The sequence below is a fragment of the Pipistrellus kuhlii genome, unplaced genomic scaffold (assembly GCF_014108245.1).
Source record: "Pipistrellus kuhlii isolate mPipKuh1 unplaced genomic scaffold, mPipKuh1.p scaffold_m20_p_6, whole genome shotgun sequence".
In the NCBI taxonomy this organism is placed as follows: Eukaryota; Metazoa; Chordata; class Mammalia; order Chiroptera; family Vespertilionidae; genus Pipistrellus; species Pipistrellus kuhlii.
In genome coordinates this window covers 68,450,035-68,467,391 of record NW_023425562.1, presented here as the reverse complement: position 1 = coordinate 68,467,391, position 17,357 = coordinate 68,450,035, and the positions used below count along the sequence as shown (strand labels likewise).

General features: G+C 41.1%; 1 protein-coding gene across 1 annotated transcript in view; it reads right to left on the bottom strand.

The window, feature by feature from the left end:
- The window catches only part of PCSK2 (proprotein convertase subtilisin/kexin type 2), a 235,000-nt gene that overhangs the window by 103,641 nt on the left and 114,002 nt on the right, over nt 1–17,357 (bottom strand). The window contains exons 3-4 of the mRNA XM_036418996.2: nt 6,342–6,455; nt 5,437–5,545 (exon numbers count right to left, since the gene is read on the bottom strand). Coding sequence (XP_036274889.1) covers nt 5,437–5,545; nt 6,342–6,455 — 223 coding nt within the window. The remainder of the gene's footprint in view (nt 1–5,436; nt 5,546–6,341; nt 6,456–17,357) is intronic.

Below are 17,357 nucleotides of genomic sequence, written 5' to 3'. Positions count from 1 at the left end.
TCCCGAGTGGGAGGTGATACTTGTCTTTCCAGAATGTGTTTTTCCTGAAAGCTGAGACCTCGAGTCGCCCTGCAGGGGTCCTGTGCTTCCTCCTGCATGTGGACTACCTTGTTGCCCAATAGTCTTTCCAGTGGTAGAATTATGGTCCATGAGTTGCTGGCCTCCATCAGACTCATGAGTCTCAGAAAGCTCCCTAGAACTTCAAGGGCAAATTGAAAAGTTTTTCTTCAGGTGTGAGAGCATATAATTATTGCAATTTCTTTTCACCTGAGCATCTAAACCCGCCAAAAAACCAGCAAGGCTCCTGCACTATCTAGCATAATGGTTGTAAGTGTAGGTTTTGGAATCAAAGATTCAAGTTTGAATCCCAGCCATGCTGCCAACTGGCTGCAGGACTTCAGGGAAAGCACGTGGATTCTATATGCTTATTTTCTTCTTGATCTAGCAGAGGTGAGAACAGTGAGGTGTGCTTGTAATGGTGGCATTTAACAACTCTATTGGGTTGCAACATTTAAAAGCCAGAAGTATTATTCAGCCTCTCATATAGCTGTCATCTTTACTACATGCATACCAAAGTCAGGTCACAGTTATAGCTTTGTTCTGGGGAAAAAAAAAAAAAAGAACTTGTATCAGGATGTATAGTTGACCCTTGGACAATGAGGGGTTAGAAGAGGCAACCTCCTGGGCAGTTGAAAATCTGCGTGTAACTTAAGTTGGTCCTCCAACCACCAGTTGACCCTTGAAGAAAGCAAGTTTGAACTGTGCTGACCAATAGAAAAACCCATATATATGTGGACCTGCAAAGTTCAAGCCAGCATTCTTCAAGGGTCAATTGTATTTGTAAAAAAAGTTTTTTTTCTTCTTCTTGTTGCACAAGTCATTTCTGATAAGCACTTTTTAGACTGGGAATCACTGTTCTAGGGAAAGCTGCTCTAACATGTTTCATATCTCACTGCTGATATTTTGACATCTGAAACAATTACTGTTATCATGCTGATTTCTATATCTTGGGAGAGTATAGCTGGTCACTTCCTGTCCAGCATCCTCCTCCTCCTCTTCCTCTTCCTTCTCCTCCTTCTCTCCCCATTTCCCTCTCAAGTACTGAGAGAGAGAGGGGTTAGAAGACTTAAAGACAAACACTTAAAAGTTTGCAGACCTAAATTAGAGTCCATGTTCTGGACTCTAATTTAGAGATGGTTAGTTTAGGTTGTGTTAGGGATAAGCCTGGGCCATGGGACCAATAGATCCAGTACCATTTCAGGTTCAGACATTATAATTAGTATTTGTGTGACTTTGGCTAAATGACATAATAACTTGTAACATCAGGTTTTTTTTTTTGTCTTTAAAATAGGGATATTATTTACCTTGTAAAGCAATTTTCAATATTAGAACCAATTCATTGAAAGTGTTTAGCTTGTAGTAGACACTTGATAAATTATATTTCTATCCTCATCATTAGTACCATTATCTACCATATCACTAGAGGTATGTGGATCATGATGAAGAACAGAACGTTTAAAAATATTGACTTGATTTTAAAATGTTGTGTTGGAATTAAGTTGTTGTATATATTTGCTAAAATTTGTTAAATTTTGTGAACTCATTGGTAGGCAAAAAATGTTGTAACAAACAGGTAAGGTAAAAGAAAAATGACAAACACACAGACGCACACACAGAGAACGTTTTTTCTAACAATGAGTCAATTTTTTAAAACATAACCCAATGTTCTGAGAGTGCAAGTTGTTTAGGACAGTGTTTTTCAACCTTTTTTGGGCAAAGGCACACTTGTTTCATGAAAAAAATCACGAGGCACACCACCATTAGAAAATGTTAAAAAATTTAACTCTGTGCCTATATTGACTATATATAAAGTAATTCTCTTGAATAGGAATCAAATAAACACAAAGAAAGTATTTTATAATTACTTTATTATGAAATATTAAGTAAACAAAATAGTGAAAAATTATAAAATTCTTGTCTTGTCTGCACCTACGGCACACCAGGCAACATCTCGCGGCACACTAGTGTGCCGCAGAACAGCGATTGAAAAACGCTGGTTTAGGAGGGGAATTTTTGGAGAAATAGAATTCTCTTCTCTGTGAAGGGAAAATATTGAAGCAAATAGGTAATCTGAGACCAAAAGGAAATTAGAATTAAAACAAGATAAATTTAGCCCAATTAAATAAAACATCTTAAATTGGGTTATGGGGAAGACCAGGTGTTAAGTTAGAACAGATACAGACTTTAGTCTGAGAAAGAAAATATTATTTATAGAATTGTGAAGGATGACAGACAAGATCCAGAAAAATAAAAATGAACTGAAGCTAGAAAATGATAATATGGTAATTAAATAGTATTTTAAGAGTTTTGTAAATTTTATATTCAGGGGAATATACTGAATACATCTTCTAATCAGCTTTTTAATTCTTGTATTAGTAACATATTCAATCTTATTTTTTCATGTATTTGTTTATTTTCAGGAAAAACTGATAGACCCTATGTAGGTCCTGGAAAAAACAGACAGTTTGGACACTGAACCTGAGCTATGGCTCATGGTCTGCAGGGGCACCTACTTATCAGCCAGTCCTAATAAATATGGGGCACAAATTTAAAATATTTGGTTATATTTTTGTTCATTAACCATTAGTATCTGCCATTGGTTTGAAGTCTAATCCACAATAGTCCAAATTCCCAGGAAGCTCCAGAGACTTCAGGGAATTAGCAAGGAGCTCCATGTACATCTTCCTAGTTAGAACGGTAATAGTTGAGATGCATTACTGGTCCTAAGCCCAGTTACTTTCATTGTTCTAAGAAAGCTATCCCCTTGCACCATCCCTATGGATTTGTATGCTGCTGAGGAGTAGACCTCAATGGATTAATTGTATTTTCAAAGGTGGTGATTCAGTATCACCGATCCCATATAGTATTCTACAGTATGACAAGGTTATCCCCTCCCTGATTTAAAGGTAAGTCTATTCTTTCTTCTTCAGTCTGACTGGGTTGTGGTTGCTTCTAAAAATAGGTTATAAAAGCTATGACTTTCAAGGCTAAGTCAGAAAAGGCCAGGCATCTTCCACCTGTTTCCTTTGAACCCTTGTTTGCTCTTCAGAAAGCAAGCTGCCAAGGAAGAATCCCATGTGTAGTCCCTGTTTGACTGCTGAGCCCAGCAGCAGCCAGCATCAACTATTAGCCATCTTGGTTCAGCTCAGTTAAGCCTTCTGATGACCACAGCCCAGCCAGCATCTGAATGCCTGTTCTTGGGAGTCCTGAGCCATGTGTAAAAATACATCTACTTTGCTGGCGAGACCACATGGAGTGGAGAGGCTGGGACTGCATGGAGCTGGAGAAAGCCTCCGGTTGCATCCAGTCCCAGCCGTCTTCTGACTCTAGCTGCATGAGGTACCCCAGAAAGGCCAGCAGCAGAACTGTCCAGCTGAGCCTGGGCAATACACAGAACTGTGAGAGAGAACAATATAGTGGTTAAAGTCACTTAATTTGGGGGTGATTTGCTCTGCGTTAGTAGGTGACCAGAACAATGGGGAAGTTAGGAGTTTTAATTAGGAGGCAGAGAATTTGCTTTTTTCTCTTTTTGGAATCCTAAAAAGAGCAGAAGAAATAACATAAATCAAATTCTATCAAAACTTTCTGAAGGACTTGGCCTTGCAAGCCAGGAAACATGGAGCAGAGGCAAGAGCCATCTTTGCTATCTTTGGAAGGGACGATGGACATTCAGGTGAGGGGGGTACAATTTAAAGAGTCCTGAAGCAGGAATCATAGGGCTGATGGAGGTTTCATAAGAGCGGTGTGCCTGTCTGTTGTCACTGTGGTGCCACTTTGAGGGTGCTTCTCTAATACCCAAAAGGGACTACACAGTGGATATGTTGTATGGTCCTTACAATAGATCCCAGGTAGGTTTTCCCCAAACCTAGGTGCATCTTTCTCCTGGGCGAGCTGCCATCAGCCACTTCAGTTTCTAAACCAAAACATTAGGAAGGGAGAGACTGTTTCAGCTCCAGACAGGGTGCCCAGACACTCTTGTGCAGAGCTCCTTTCTTCTTGTGAAAACCCTCGGCTGCTGGAGAAAGCTTTTACATCCACTTCAAAACGTTGAACCCATCAGAAAAAGGGAGGCATTGTTTTTTATGTTGCTATTTAATGAGCCCACACAAAGACAGCAGCCATTTTAATCACTCTGGCTCCCCTTGTTTTCCCATCAATTCTGTTTCAAAGGCTTGCTTTAGAGAACACAGTGTTCTTTGAGGATCTTCAGAAGGGAAAGGCTCCATCCTTTGTTTCATCTTTGTATAGTCTTTATATGTAATTGGGCCAAAACTGCACAGTGGCACTTTTTCTGGGAGACCCAGACAGCTAATGAAGACCCAGATAGTACATCCCCAATGAGATAACTGCAGGGAGGATATGCTTCCAGATCTTGGCAGAGCCAAGGACATGTGTAGTTAGAAAAACAATTCACCCAAACTGTTGGCTTTCATATAAAAAAACTATTGAAAATAAAGCTCTGTTAAATCTTTATCTGGCAGGTGTTTGTGATAGGATAATATGTTCTAGGGGTCATGCATCATAAAATGTTATCAAAGTCTGCTTACAAAGGCTCATTCTGAAAGTAACAATAAAGTAAAAAATTTTCCAAAGCGCAATCCTGCGGCTAAAAAGCTATTTCATGGACATAGAGCCACATGGTCTAATATAAATAAATTTCTGTGACAATTAAAATGGAGCTTTTGGCTTGAATTTCAGCAGCTGCTAGAAATGTAGCTATGGAGAACTTGAAATGCAGCTAGAAGTTGAATTTTTAATTTTATTTAGCATTAATTAATTGAAGTTTAAATTTAAATAGCCACATATGGCGAGTGGCTAGTATATTGGACAGTGTGGATCTAGAGAAACAGGTGGTAAATATAAAGAAGTTTAGAAGATGTTTTAAGGTAAAGTATAAGCAGTGGTTTAATAAGAAATTAAAGTTGCAGGATGGTCCGATTTCATTAGTTTATTTAATTTATTAAATTAACAAATGTTTATTAAGAGTATCCTCAAATTTGAGGATGATGGATTTGGAGGAAGGTGAAGGTTTGGCCACAGTATATATAGATGGTTATCAGGCCCAACATCTGGCTATTCTGCCTCCAAAAGAAGGACTCTCTTCTATGCCGAAGCACTGCAAAGACACCCTTGCTTACAAATGCTGTAAAGTAGGGGTGTCGAACTCAATCAGAGAAGGTGCCAAAATCTCAAATCCAGCCTAAATCGCGGGCCGAATGGTTTACTGAACAGTCATAAACTGTCATTGTGATGGAAACGCAGCGGAGTGCAGTGATGACAGCGCGGTGCGGGCCACATTGCAAGGCCTGGCGGGACGGATTTGGCCCGCGGGCCTTGTGTTTGACACATGTGCTGTAAAGGCATTGAAAAACTCACCATCATCCATAATTCCAATGGTAACACCTTTTCCTGTGTAGCCCAGCTCCCAGGCTTCTGCCACATTCAAATCAAGGCCAGGAGTGCCATCGGCTTGTCCAGTATTGATCTGGTACGGGAATTCCAAGCAAAGAATCTCATTAGCTTGGTGGAGTAAAGCACCTGTGTAAAAATTTGCTTGACACGCTCTGTAGCCATCTGCTATTCCAGCACCAGCTCAAAGACCATGTCTTCTCTGAAGCAGTACTTCTGGGCATCCCCCCACTAGCATCTTCCTTTAATTTTTTGATATACACTGTTAATGCTTTATATATTTTTTTTTATAAGTATGCAAACACAGTTTCAATCCTCCCATCTTTTATGAGCAGGTTGTGATCTTTAAACTCCATAGAGCTGCCGTTTCCAGAAACCCTCCCCAGTTTAGAATTAAGTGCTTGCTTTTGTAGTTCTTGATTTATACTTCACATTTTGAATTTAGCACATATTGTTTGGAGTTATTCTTATGTGAATATGATTTCCTTACTACATACAGTATCTTTTGCAAGAGGGAGATGTTCTGTTTACCTTTATGATTTCAATACTACCACACCAATCTTGCTTTAAAAATATTTGTTCATCTGATTAAAGATAGCTGGGGCACTTTTCAGAGTCTGGGAGAATCTGATCTGCTTTTGGTACTTGCTTTGACCCTAGGAGGCCATGGCTACTTAGCAGTTCAGAAGAAAGCAGATTAGGGAATGAGATGTTTGGGTGGTGCTAAAAAATCAATACGGATCAGAGGGGACAGAGCAATTGACTGAGTCGAATACTGGCCAATGTCCCAAAGAATAATGAGGAAATGAAAATGCATTTTGTATCCCAAGTCTCAAAATGAGAAATGTTAGGAATAATACAGAGACACTTACCAGATACCATTGCTTTGTAAAAAGAGGATCATTCATGTTGATATCGATCTCATTGATATCTCTATATCCTCGCTTTTTCCGTTGGAATCCTTCTTGTTGCAAGGCCATCTTTACCTGGAATGACAATAATGGCACATTACCTGACTATCAACCTAAGCATTCCTCTTTTGAAATTTATTTCCATGAATTCAAGTTCCATTTGTATCTGAAGTGTTAATCCCCCCCCCCCCCAAGCTATGCTTATCTCATATATACTCTCACTTTCTGATTATTTTCCAAGGGCATCTATTTCTGCTTGCAGTGAGCAAACAGGCTTGGTGATGGCTCAAAGTGAGTTTCTTTAAATAAGAATTAGATAGAAAAAGTACTCTCAAGAAAGATAAGGTAGTGGGCCATTAAGAGAAAGAAAGCAAAGCAAAGGAATACTTTTATGAAGGAAAGGAGAGTGATATGGATTCAGGGAGGGAGAGAGTGAAACCTCATTGATCATTTTTTCTGGAGGGTTTCTCAGCCTTTCCATTTGTTGATAGTACTGTGCTATCACATTTGGGAATCAGCTCAAAACAAACAAACAAAAAACAAAAGACCTGTGTGGAGAGCCAGAAAATCAATAGCAAAGCTCTAGAAGGTAAGCGAGGGACCTTTGAAGAGAAATTGATGGATGGTGCTGCTTTCCTTGCAATAACAGCACTTCAGTTTTGGACAGTAAAACATTAGAACCCAAAACCCTTGGATGGAAATAAACTCAGGAGGTGAATTTAGTTCAAACAAGCTCCTGGCAACAGCTAGGTTCGGTCTCAATCAGGAAACTTTCTTTCACTTGGGCAAAAACTAACCTATCGCTCAATAGCTGTGGCTAGTCTCTGAACGTCTACACACTCACAGACTATGCAAATGTATAAAAAGTGTGTGCTGGATATCTATTATTTATTTAAATTATATTTTTTTCTGCCCGACATTTATTTCTCCTTTTAACAAATTTCCCTAGTATATTAGGGAAAAATATATATTATTTTTTTTCATTTTATTTCTCTTAATGGCCCTACCACCTAATCTTCCTTGAGAGTACTTTTTCCACCTGAATATTATTTAGAGAAGTTCACTTTGAGCCATCACTGAACCCACTAGGTTCTGTCAGTTGGAGTGAAATTTAAGGCACCTGCCTGCCGTAAAGAAACTGAAGCTCTCCTTGCCATAGAGGTGCTCAGTGGGTACCTCTCTTCCAGGACCTGAATCCTGCAGGACAGCCATGGGAATCAGCTCAAAACAAACAAACAAACAAACAAACAATCTGTGTGGAGAGCCAGCCCTGATTGATCCTTCAGCCTTTCATAGGTTGTAAGCTCCCAAACTTTCCCAACAAGTTCTCTTTTGCATAAGTGATATAGAATCTATTCCTGTTGCTTACAATCAAGAACTCTGATATGGAATCAGAGAGTCCAAATCAAGAATGGTGGTGGGCAGGGAAGAATGAAGAGATTGATGATGAGGCCCAAACCTTTGTCTTCCTGATTCCTTGGAATGTGGAAGAATGTTGTGGGGGAGTAGTTCCTCACTTCCCCATCTACACACACAGAAAGCCTGGGGCTCCTGTGCCAGAAAAACTCCTAATTCTATCCAAAATGCTATCCATATAGAAGAGAAATAGGAAGTGTAGCAAGAGTAATTGACCAGGGATCCTAACTTCTGCACTCTGAAATCTAGTTTTCTCTGTGAGTTCTTTGGAGGTATTGCAGCAAGAGACATTCACTGTAGTTTCTATAAAAATCCCCCCCAAAAGTAGCAGTATCATTAAAAAAAAAAGGGGGGAGGAGGATAGATGGGTATATTTATTAAAAATATTTTTTTATTGAGAGGAAGGGAGAGGGACAGAGAGATAGAGACCTCAATGATGAGAGAGAATCCTTGATTCGCTGCCTCCTGCACACTAAGGTCGCAGCCTGCAACCCAGACATGTACCTAGATTGAGAATTAAACCATGACTTCATGGTTCATAGGTCAATGCTTAACCACTAAGCCATGCTGGCGGGGGTAAATGGATATTTTTATAATGCAAAATTTGGACACAACTAGTGCCCATCAGATGATTCAAATTTAAATACATATGCACATACAGGGTGTCCCAAAAATGTGTACACACTTTAACAGCTGATTACTCAATTTTGAAAATGAAATGTATTTTAAAAAGCAATGCCTTTATAATTATTCAAAATGCATGTACTTTATACATTTTTTGGGACACCCTAAATATGTTTATATGAAGCAGATGCCAAGATAGGATTAAACATGCAAGAAGTTTATTAGGAGAGAAAAATGCAAGAAATTGTGCTGCAAGTCTGACCCCATAAAGAAGAGGGCGTACAAGGTTGGGCAAAAGAGTCCTTGACTGCCCCATAGTCTAAAGAAGGTTTGGCAAAGCTGTTGGGGATCCAAAGTCAGCTGTCAGAGGGCCCCTGTGTCTCCCTGGGGTAGGCCTGCTTCAGTACTCTGCCGAGCTCAGTCACCGATTGGAGCAGCCCCAGCCAGGGTGGCTTGTTGCCAACACGGTAATAAATTTCAGAGTGCAGCTGCTGGGGTCCCTGGTCAATTACTCTATCTGTCATCAGAGGCCTGTCAGCATATTCTCACAGCTGCCACAGAATATATCCAGACGTTTATATATGTGTCTCTGTGCTTGTGTGTAAGCATTAATATAGAACATTTAAAATGTCCAAGTCAATGTAGTTTTCAACCTGGAAAGAACCAGACACACCCCTCATAAAACCTTTTTAATATTCTGAAAGCAAATACAATAGTTACCCTTTATCCACATTCCAAGAGCCCCAGTGAATGACCGAAAGTGCAAAAAGTACTGTTTTTTCCCTACACACACACACACACACACACACACACACACACACACACACATACTTTCTTACTTAAAAGAAGAACTTTAGGGCATATCTGAATTGCCAGCATCATTTGTGCTTTGGGGCCACTATTAATATAGAGATTATTTGAACACAAGCACTTGGATACCTCTATAGTCGATCTGATAATCAAGAAGGCTAGTAAGTGACTGAGGGAGTGAGGGAGAGCTTACACAGTGTGGACACACTGGACCGAGGGATGATTCACGTTCTGGGCTGGTTGAAGCAGGACAGCGTGAGAATTCAATTTACTCACAAAGGCACACCATTTAAATAGAATTAATTGTTTTTTCTGAAAATTTCCATTTAATATTTTCTGACCAAAGTCGACCACCACTTAAACCGTGGAGATCAAAACCAAGGATAAAGGCAGAACCTATATTCAAATAGGACTGTCAAGTTAACTTGGGAAGGAAGGAGCCTGATTTTGGCCATCTCATCTTCCCCTTTTGGTCCCACAATCTGGCCTTTATCTGCTCTCCTCACTAATGGAGGCAGTTACTGGCCTGCCCTGAGGGAGTCTGGTTACATTGGATTCATCGTCAGGAATGACTTCATTGAGCAGTTTCCCTTCGCAGGGATCTTTGTTGAGCAAGACTACCTACCACGTGGACGTTTGAACACTCCCTTCTGCAAGTTTATTTCCCAGCAGCATAAACACAGGAGGACACATCAGATTTCATCTTTTTAAATATGTAATAGCAGTGAAAGCTGTTACAATGTCACTCCCAAATCAATTAGACCAAGTATATGCTAATGATAAGACTGTTTAATGCATTTCCATAAAATTAATTTTCAATTTCATAAATTATGTTTTAATGGAGACCAGTGATGCTTTGGAATGTGACCCTCTAGATACCACCCTCCTTGCAACTCAGGAGCACCAAAGCAGGACTCCATTGTCTGAAATCTTGTGCTACTAAAAATTAGGCCTCAGAAGACTGCAGAGGGCTTTATCTTCTGGTCCTCAGTAAAAACCACAGATACAATTTCAAGAGAGATGAACACCTTTAAGACATATTTTTATTTAAATAACTGGAAAACAATTCATTCCCCCCTGCCACAACAATACCATGCAATACCATCAATTGCTTTTATTTTTCTGTGTTTTCCCCCCCAATCTGAATTTGCATTCAACTCTAATTTTTACATAACAGTAATCACATTATAGATAAAATTGTGCACCCTCTTCACTAAATATCTAACCATAGGAATTTTAATATGCTGCTATATAGCTCTCATATTTTAATTTTAATGACTATCTAAATATTCCATAAAGTACTGTAATTTACCCAACAATTTCCCTTCTATTGGTCATTTGGATTTTTTTATTATCATAAGTAAAATTGCCAGGAGCAGAAAGATGAGGTTATAAACTACTTTTAAAGACCTCTGGGGAAGATTTCTGTGTTTTAATTCTGTTTGTGAGAAAGCCCTAAATGTCAGAGAAGTATTTCCTAGTGTTTACATTCCTTCCTCACATTATAACTAAAAGGCTGGTTTTATTATCTCTTCTTCCTCCTCTTAATTATAACTTTTCACACAGGATATCTTTCATTACCACTTAGATATGGTCCCAATGACATGCATGTACCTTAATTATAGCTTCTTACCTTCTCAAAAAATAATGTACAGCTAGCATTGGTATTTCATTTTATTATTATTATTTTTAATATATTTTATTGATTTTTTTTTTACAGTGAGGAAAGGAGAGGGATAGAGAGTTAGAAAGATCAATGAGAGAGAATCATCAATCAGCTGCCTCTTGCACACCTTCTACTGGGGATGTGCCAGCAACCCAGGTACATGCCCTTGATCGGAATCGAACCTGGGACCTTTCAGTTCGCAGGCTGACGCTCTATCCACTGAGCCAAACCGGTTTTGGCGGTATTTCATTTTAGAATACTTCCCTATGTTGGTACATAGACCTAAATATTTACACAAATAAAAAATATAAGAAAGCAAACATGTTTTGTTACTGGGTATTATTTTATTAAAAATGAACAGATGGATATTTTAAACCTGAATTAAAAACACGTACACAGCACAAATTTTACTTGAGTAACTCCCCTATACCCTCCCCCTCAATCCTTCTCCTCAATTAAAAATTATTCAGTCGTCTGAAAAATGTTTCTGTGCATCTATAAGCAGGTTCGATCTCTGGGCATTAGCATACTATTTTAAAAGTTACAGTGACATTTAATTTTGTCAACAGAACTGTAGTGTTGAGAAAACAGAGGTTATGAGGTCATTGTCCAACAGTTGCAAGCATGATGGAGTCATCCAGGTTGATCACTTATAAATGCTATGAACTCTTCACTAAGCCACATTGCTTCTCCTAAGGCAAGGGCTGAATGGTGGATGTAACTCTCTAAAGAGCAGGTCCTGGATTGCTTTCTTCCTGGGCTGATGATTAAACTGCTAATTAGCATTAACTTGCTGAGCAGGGGAGGGGCGAGAAAGGGGAACAATAGGAAAACCTGTCTCAAAGGGTGTGGGGAACTTCTTGGCTTGAAGTTAGCACAGGAAAAGGAACACAGAACACAAAAATACATGTTGCTGAAAATACTGAAGTTTATGAATCCACAGTGTAATTTATTGTCACAGTATTATTTTTCTACTAGAGGCCTGGTGTATGAATTCATGCACCAGTAGGGTTCCTCAGCCTGGCCTGTTGGATCTAGCCAAAACTGGCTCTCTAACATCCCTTTAGGGATCCTGGATTGCAAGAGGGCATAGGCCAGGCTGAAGGACCCTACCAGTGCACGATCAGGGCCGGGAAGGGACATGGGAGGTTGGCCAGCTTGGGAGGGACCTTGAGAGGGCTCCAGGGCATGTCTGGCCTGTCTCGATCAGTCCTGATCAGCTGGACCCCAGCAACAAACTAACCTACCAATAGGAGTGTCTGCCCCTTGTTGGTCAGTGCACAACATAGTGAGTGGTTAAGAGGCCTTAGCATATCATTAGCATATCATGCTTTGGTTGAATGCACAACCAGACATTTAGTATATTAGGATTTTATTATATAGGATACTAAGAACTATTTTATTTAATTGTATCCCCCTAAAAGTCCTAATCTGCTCACCTGTAAAGTGGGAATGAAACATAATAATGGCTAACATATATTGAGGGCTGACTGAACCCCATCTATACTTTGATCTTGGTCTTCCAGATTCCAGAACTGTGAGACATATATTTCTGTTGTTTAAGACACCGACTTGTGGTACTTGGTTATGGAAGTCCAGATATCTGCATACTTCACTATTGTTCCATGTTGCTTCTCTGCTCCTATTTCATATGAAGTTGTTGGTGAGCATCAAACAAGATGATGCATATAAAACCTAACTGCCTAACTCATAGTACCGTACATACCTAATATATGCCTACAATTGCTGCTGTAATCATTACCAATGCTATAATTTTTGAGGAAGGAAGAAAGGCATTGGGATGGTGCCTTCCCTTGTTCCATCCCACCTTAAACCAGGCATGTCTTATTCTAAAGCAGGCCAGAGTGCCCTTACTCTCTTCTTCTTGCTCTTAGCTAGCTTCAGACAAACCAAAGGTAAGAGAAACCAGCTGGAGTCATTCCCATGTGTGTACTGAAGGCAGAACACCCACCTCTTTTTGCCTTTGCCTCTCAAGGCAGTGTATTATACCAGTGTTTGAACTGATGAGCTGAACACAGCTTAGGAAATAAGGAACCCAGAAAAAGCCATTGCTGCTGGTGGTGTGAAAGATGATGGAGGAAGGAGACCACACCTACGCTCAGATGTTCTAGTTCATCTGCTTTGCTACCAACTGCTGGCCTTGGTTATCAAAATGCAAACAGGGACCTAGAAAGGAGAGAGGTATGGGGGGACATGACCCAGGGAGGTCAATTGCTGGGAGGGAGAGTGAAGGAAGGGAACAGGCAGCAGTCAGTCGGTGAGTCTGGCTACTTAATTTCCCCCTTGAGCAGGCAGGGTGACTCTTTTGGAAAGCCCAATTATAGGCAAATCACAGGGATTAACTTTTCAAAGAACAGGGAGTTAAGCCACACTCACGGCTGAATGCACGGTATTGATTGCCCTCATTTAGAGAGGTTTGCCCATCTTGCAAGAATGAAGACGATCGATTGAGGAGAGAGGATATGGCTGCGTGCCTCTGGCCACAGTTCCTGTCATTGCATCTCAGTGACAAGATATTAACAAATTGCTATCTATCAACTAAAGCCCTGTATACAAGATATCCTGAGATAAGTCAATGTAATTAGGGAGGGATCGAAAGATGTTTTTAGTGGAGTGAAGCACAGAGGCAACTGATCGGAGTGCCTTTAGCAGGTCCAATCCCAGCTACCAGGTTTGCTGGCACACGTGCATCTTATTTGGGTGTGCACTTCAGCATGATTTCAATCTTGCTCTTACTTCCGAGATGGTGGGGAATGTCATGACTTGGATTTAGGGGATTATATTAAGGAAAAGGATAGTAAAAGATGGTAGGTGCTATGTCAGATGTGGAAGCAGGGATGACTAGACTGGGGTATGCTTGAGAGGACAATTTTCCAGAGATGCCAGGTACCCCTGAAAGCTGTCTTGGCTAAAACTACATGATCCTCTCGATGAGGTTCTCCTGAGAGGTGTGTGTGGAAAAGAAGCAAAGCAAGGCTAAGCCACCTTAATATCCTATCTAATAAAAGGGTAATATGCAAGTTAACCCATTACTTCATCACAAAGATGGTGACACCCATAGCAGCCAGGAGGCTAGATGCTGGTGGTGTTGAGCCCCAGTGTCCTGTTCACCCTGGCCTTCAGAGGGAGGGAGGGTGGGCTGGTGAGTCTCTGGCCAGAGGCCAGCTGGGGCATGCAGGACTCTGGGGCGGCGTTGTTTCTGCAAGGAGCCCCAGTGTCCCACGCACCCCAGCCTGTGGAGGGAGGACAAGTAGGCCTCTGGCCAGAGGCTGACCAGGGTTCGGGATGCTGGCATCATTGCAGGCTGGGCTGAGGGACCCCCCCATGCATGATTTTTATGCACTGGGCCTCTAGCATTCATATATTACTAGCTTTGGCCTTGGACACAATATAACCAAAGAGAGCCTGCCTGGGCCACTTGCATGGCTCTGTTTTCCATTGCAGGTAGGCAGAAGAACCTCAGTCTAACACAGAAGGTTTCTGAGTGGACAGCTGGGAGGAGGAGCAGGAAGATGAGGGGGAAAAGGGGTGCAGTGAGGCGAAGGTACTGCCCTTATCCACTTTAGCTATGGCCCCACCACAGTGCTCCTCCTTCCTGGGAAGGCACTCAGAAGTGGGAGGGAAAGAAAAGCTGGCAGGTCCCATAGAGAAGGTGCTCCTGAGCTCAGCTGGGAGTGAATAGCTATAGCACAGGGCAGGAACACAGCTTCCCAGAGCTTTGTCCCCTACAAAACCTCCACCTTGTCGCTGGTGCATGGTCCTGCTCTGCTAGTGAACTAGAAGGAAGATGCTGGGTGGGGATGTCTCTAGGATACCTGGTCTGAATTCAATTCTTTGCTGGAGGGAAGGCTTACTAATGTGTGTCTGGAAGGAACAGGTGAATCTAACTGAATTTGCAGTGCAAGTTCATTAATTATTCTGTCTATGGCTGGTAAGCATCTTTAGGGAGAGCTAATAGCATTAAGATTGCTTGGTTGGTCCTATGAGCCAGTTACCTTCACTCTCTTTCCATGATTGCAGGGTATGATGGGAGCCCAGTCCCAGCTTCTGCTTCTCAAGTGTGTGTGAGGAAAAGAGGGATGGGTGAAAAGCATGGGTGATTTAATCCCAAGTCGTGACTTGACCACTTGCCAAAGACCATACCTCAAACACAGTGCGGTGTGCAAACAAGCCCTAGGTTTGGAATTAGAAAAAATAATGGGATCAGGTCCTGGATCAGTTTACGTATTATTTGTGTGTGTTCTGGGGTAGGTTCCTCAAGTTCTCTGAATTATGTTGTTTTTGTTTTTTCCATCTAGAGCAGGGATTGGCAAATAGAGCCCACTGCTTGTTTTTTACAAATGAAGTTTGTTGAACACAGCCGTACCTATTTGTTTGCATCCTGCCCCGGCTGCTTTCATGCTACAGTGGCAGAACTGAGTAGCTGTAACAGAGATCGTATAGCTCACAAATCCTAACGTATTTGCTCTCTGGCCCTTCACAGAAAAAGTTTGTCTATGCCTTGATGTAGAGCACGGAGATAGATGGTGGGATTCTTGACCATAGAGGCCTAATGGTGAGGATCATGTGAAATAATCTTTTCTTCTTGGGAACTATGAGACACACTATAAATGTTACTGTCTGAAATTATGATATATAATATGTCTATGGAATCCATTTCATCTATGAGGGTGAAAGCAGGGGCAGGATTTTGATTAGTATGCAAACGATTTGATTTGAGGGGCACAAAGCTGCTAGTGACCCAAAATCCCCCTCACCCCCGCCCTGGGTACATGCACACTGACTGAATTCCAGCCACGAACAGTTAAGTTTTCACAGTAAGCCTTCATTACCTAAGTTGATTATGTCTCTATTTAAAAAGATTAGGTAAATAAGTCCTCTGGGAAAGGCAACACATCCAGGTGTTATCACTTCCCGATCTACGTGTGTGGACTCATTAATTAGATTGCTCTTCTCATTGATGTTGGTTGAGTTTGGTGTCAGGAAGGAATGAACATGATAGAAAAGGTAATTTGGAGACTCTTGGGCAGTGTCTTGCAAGCCCGGGAGAAGAGCTACTGAAAGCAACAACAAAGGATGCAAGGCTCAGAACTGGGTGCCACTAGAAGAGAGGATTGAGAGCCGGGGGGTGAGAGGGCATGCTGACCCGCCCCCCCCAAAGGTGTTTGCTTCGAAACACATTCTTTATGCACAGCATGTCTACAGTGTGAAGGATACACGCACCATCTATTGCTATGACAAAGGTTGCTGTATTGTTTCTTTATATGTTTTCTGTGGGGGAGCATACTAAAAAGCTGCCTGCTAGAGAGCACTAATGGATTCTTGAAAATCCACAACCTCCCTTTCTTAAACTCACATCTGAAGAAGTTTTAATTTTTGGATTCAGACAATAGAGTTAAAGAAGAGAGAAGATTCAATTCCCCAGTTCTTTCTTTCCAAAGGGCATCTATTTTTAATCTTCCACAAAGGTCCACCCCTTTGTCAACAGCAATGCCTTGGCAATTCTTTCCTACTATTGGTATTTCATCAGTTGCCGATGGAACAGTTCCAGGCTGACAGGGTGTGTTGACATTGCAATTGGCATATGCCAAAAATATTTGGGGGGCTGGTGACTGTGCATCCTCCTCACCAAGCAGCTGGAGAGTAATTCATATGCCAAGCTAAGCAGCCCACAGATGACAAAACATAAGCAAGGAATAAAGGTCAGAGTGATTGATTCATAACACACATCTACTTATATATGGAACACCCAGCGATGGGGCATTAATTAGCCCAGCAGGGTGATGCAGAACAAATGAAGAAAGTAAAGGATCAACTTTGCAGCAGTGCTCTTAGAAAGTATAGAGCCAGCCACGTGCTCAGATTTGCCCCCTGAGAAATGCCAGGAGAAAATAGCTTTCGTTCTGAAGTGTCTTAGTTTTCTGTGGCTACTGTAACAAATTACCAAGCCTTCATGGCTTCGAACACATCACCATTTTTGGTGTCTCCCTTGTAAATGGGTTGTTTAAACCATACAGTCAAAACTTGATTTGTCAGCCATTCAGCACCAGACCATCTGACATTTCCTGAGATTTGGTTTTGTGTGTGCCATTAAGCTGTAGTTTCCTTGGGGGAAAACAAAACCAAGTGTAAAACTATTTTATCTTGCTTTCAGAGAAAAAAGAACTTCCTGCATTTCCATATTCCAGTTTTGCATTTGTGGAACTGGGCATATGAAGGTACTGTCACCACCTCCACCACCACCTCTTATACATGGGACAGCCTACTATCATTCCCTGACAGGGTCTGATTTCCATTTACTTCCTCTGCCACCACTTCTAGACCTGAATTGGATCATCCTATGGTTAGAAAACAAAGAAAGGCATGCTTCGTCAGCATTTTTTTTAAATTAAATTTTATTGGGATGAATTAGTCAACATGAACATATAGGTTTCCTGTAT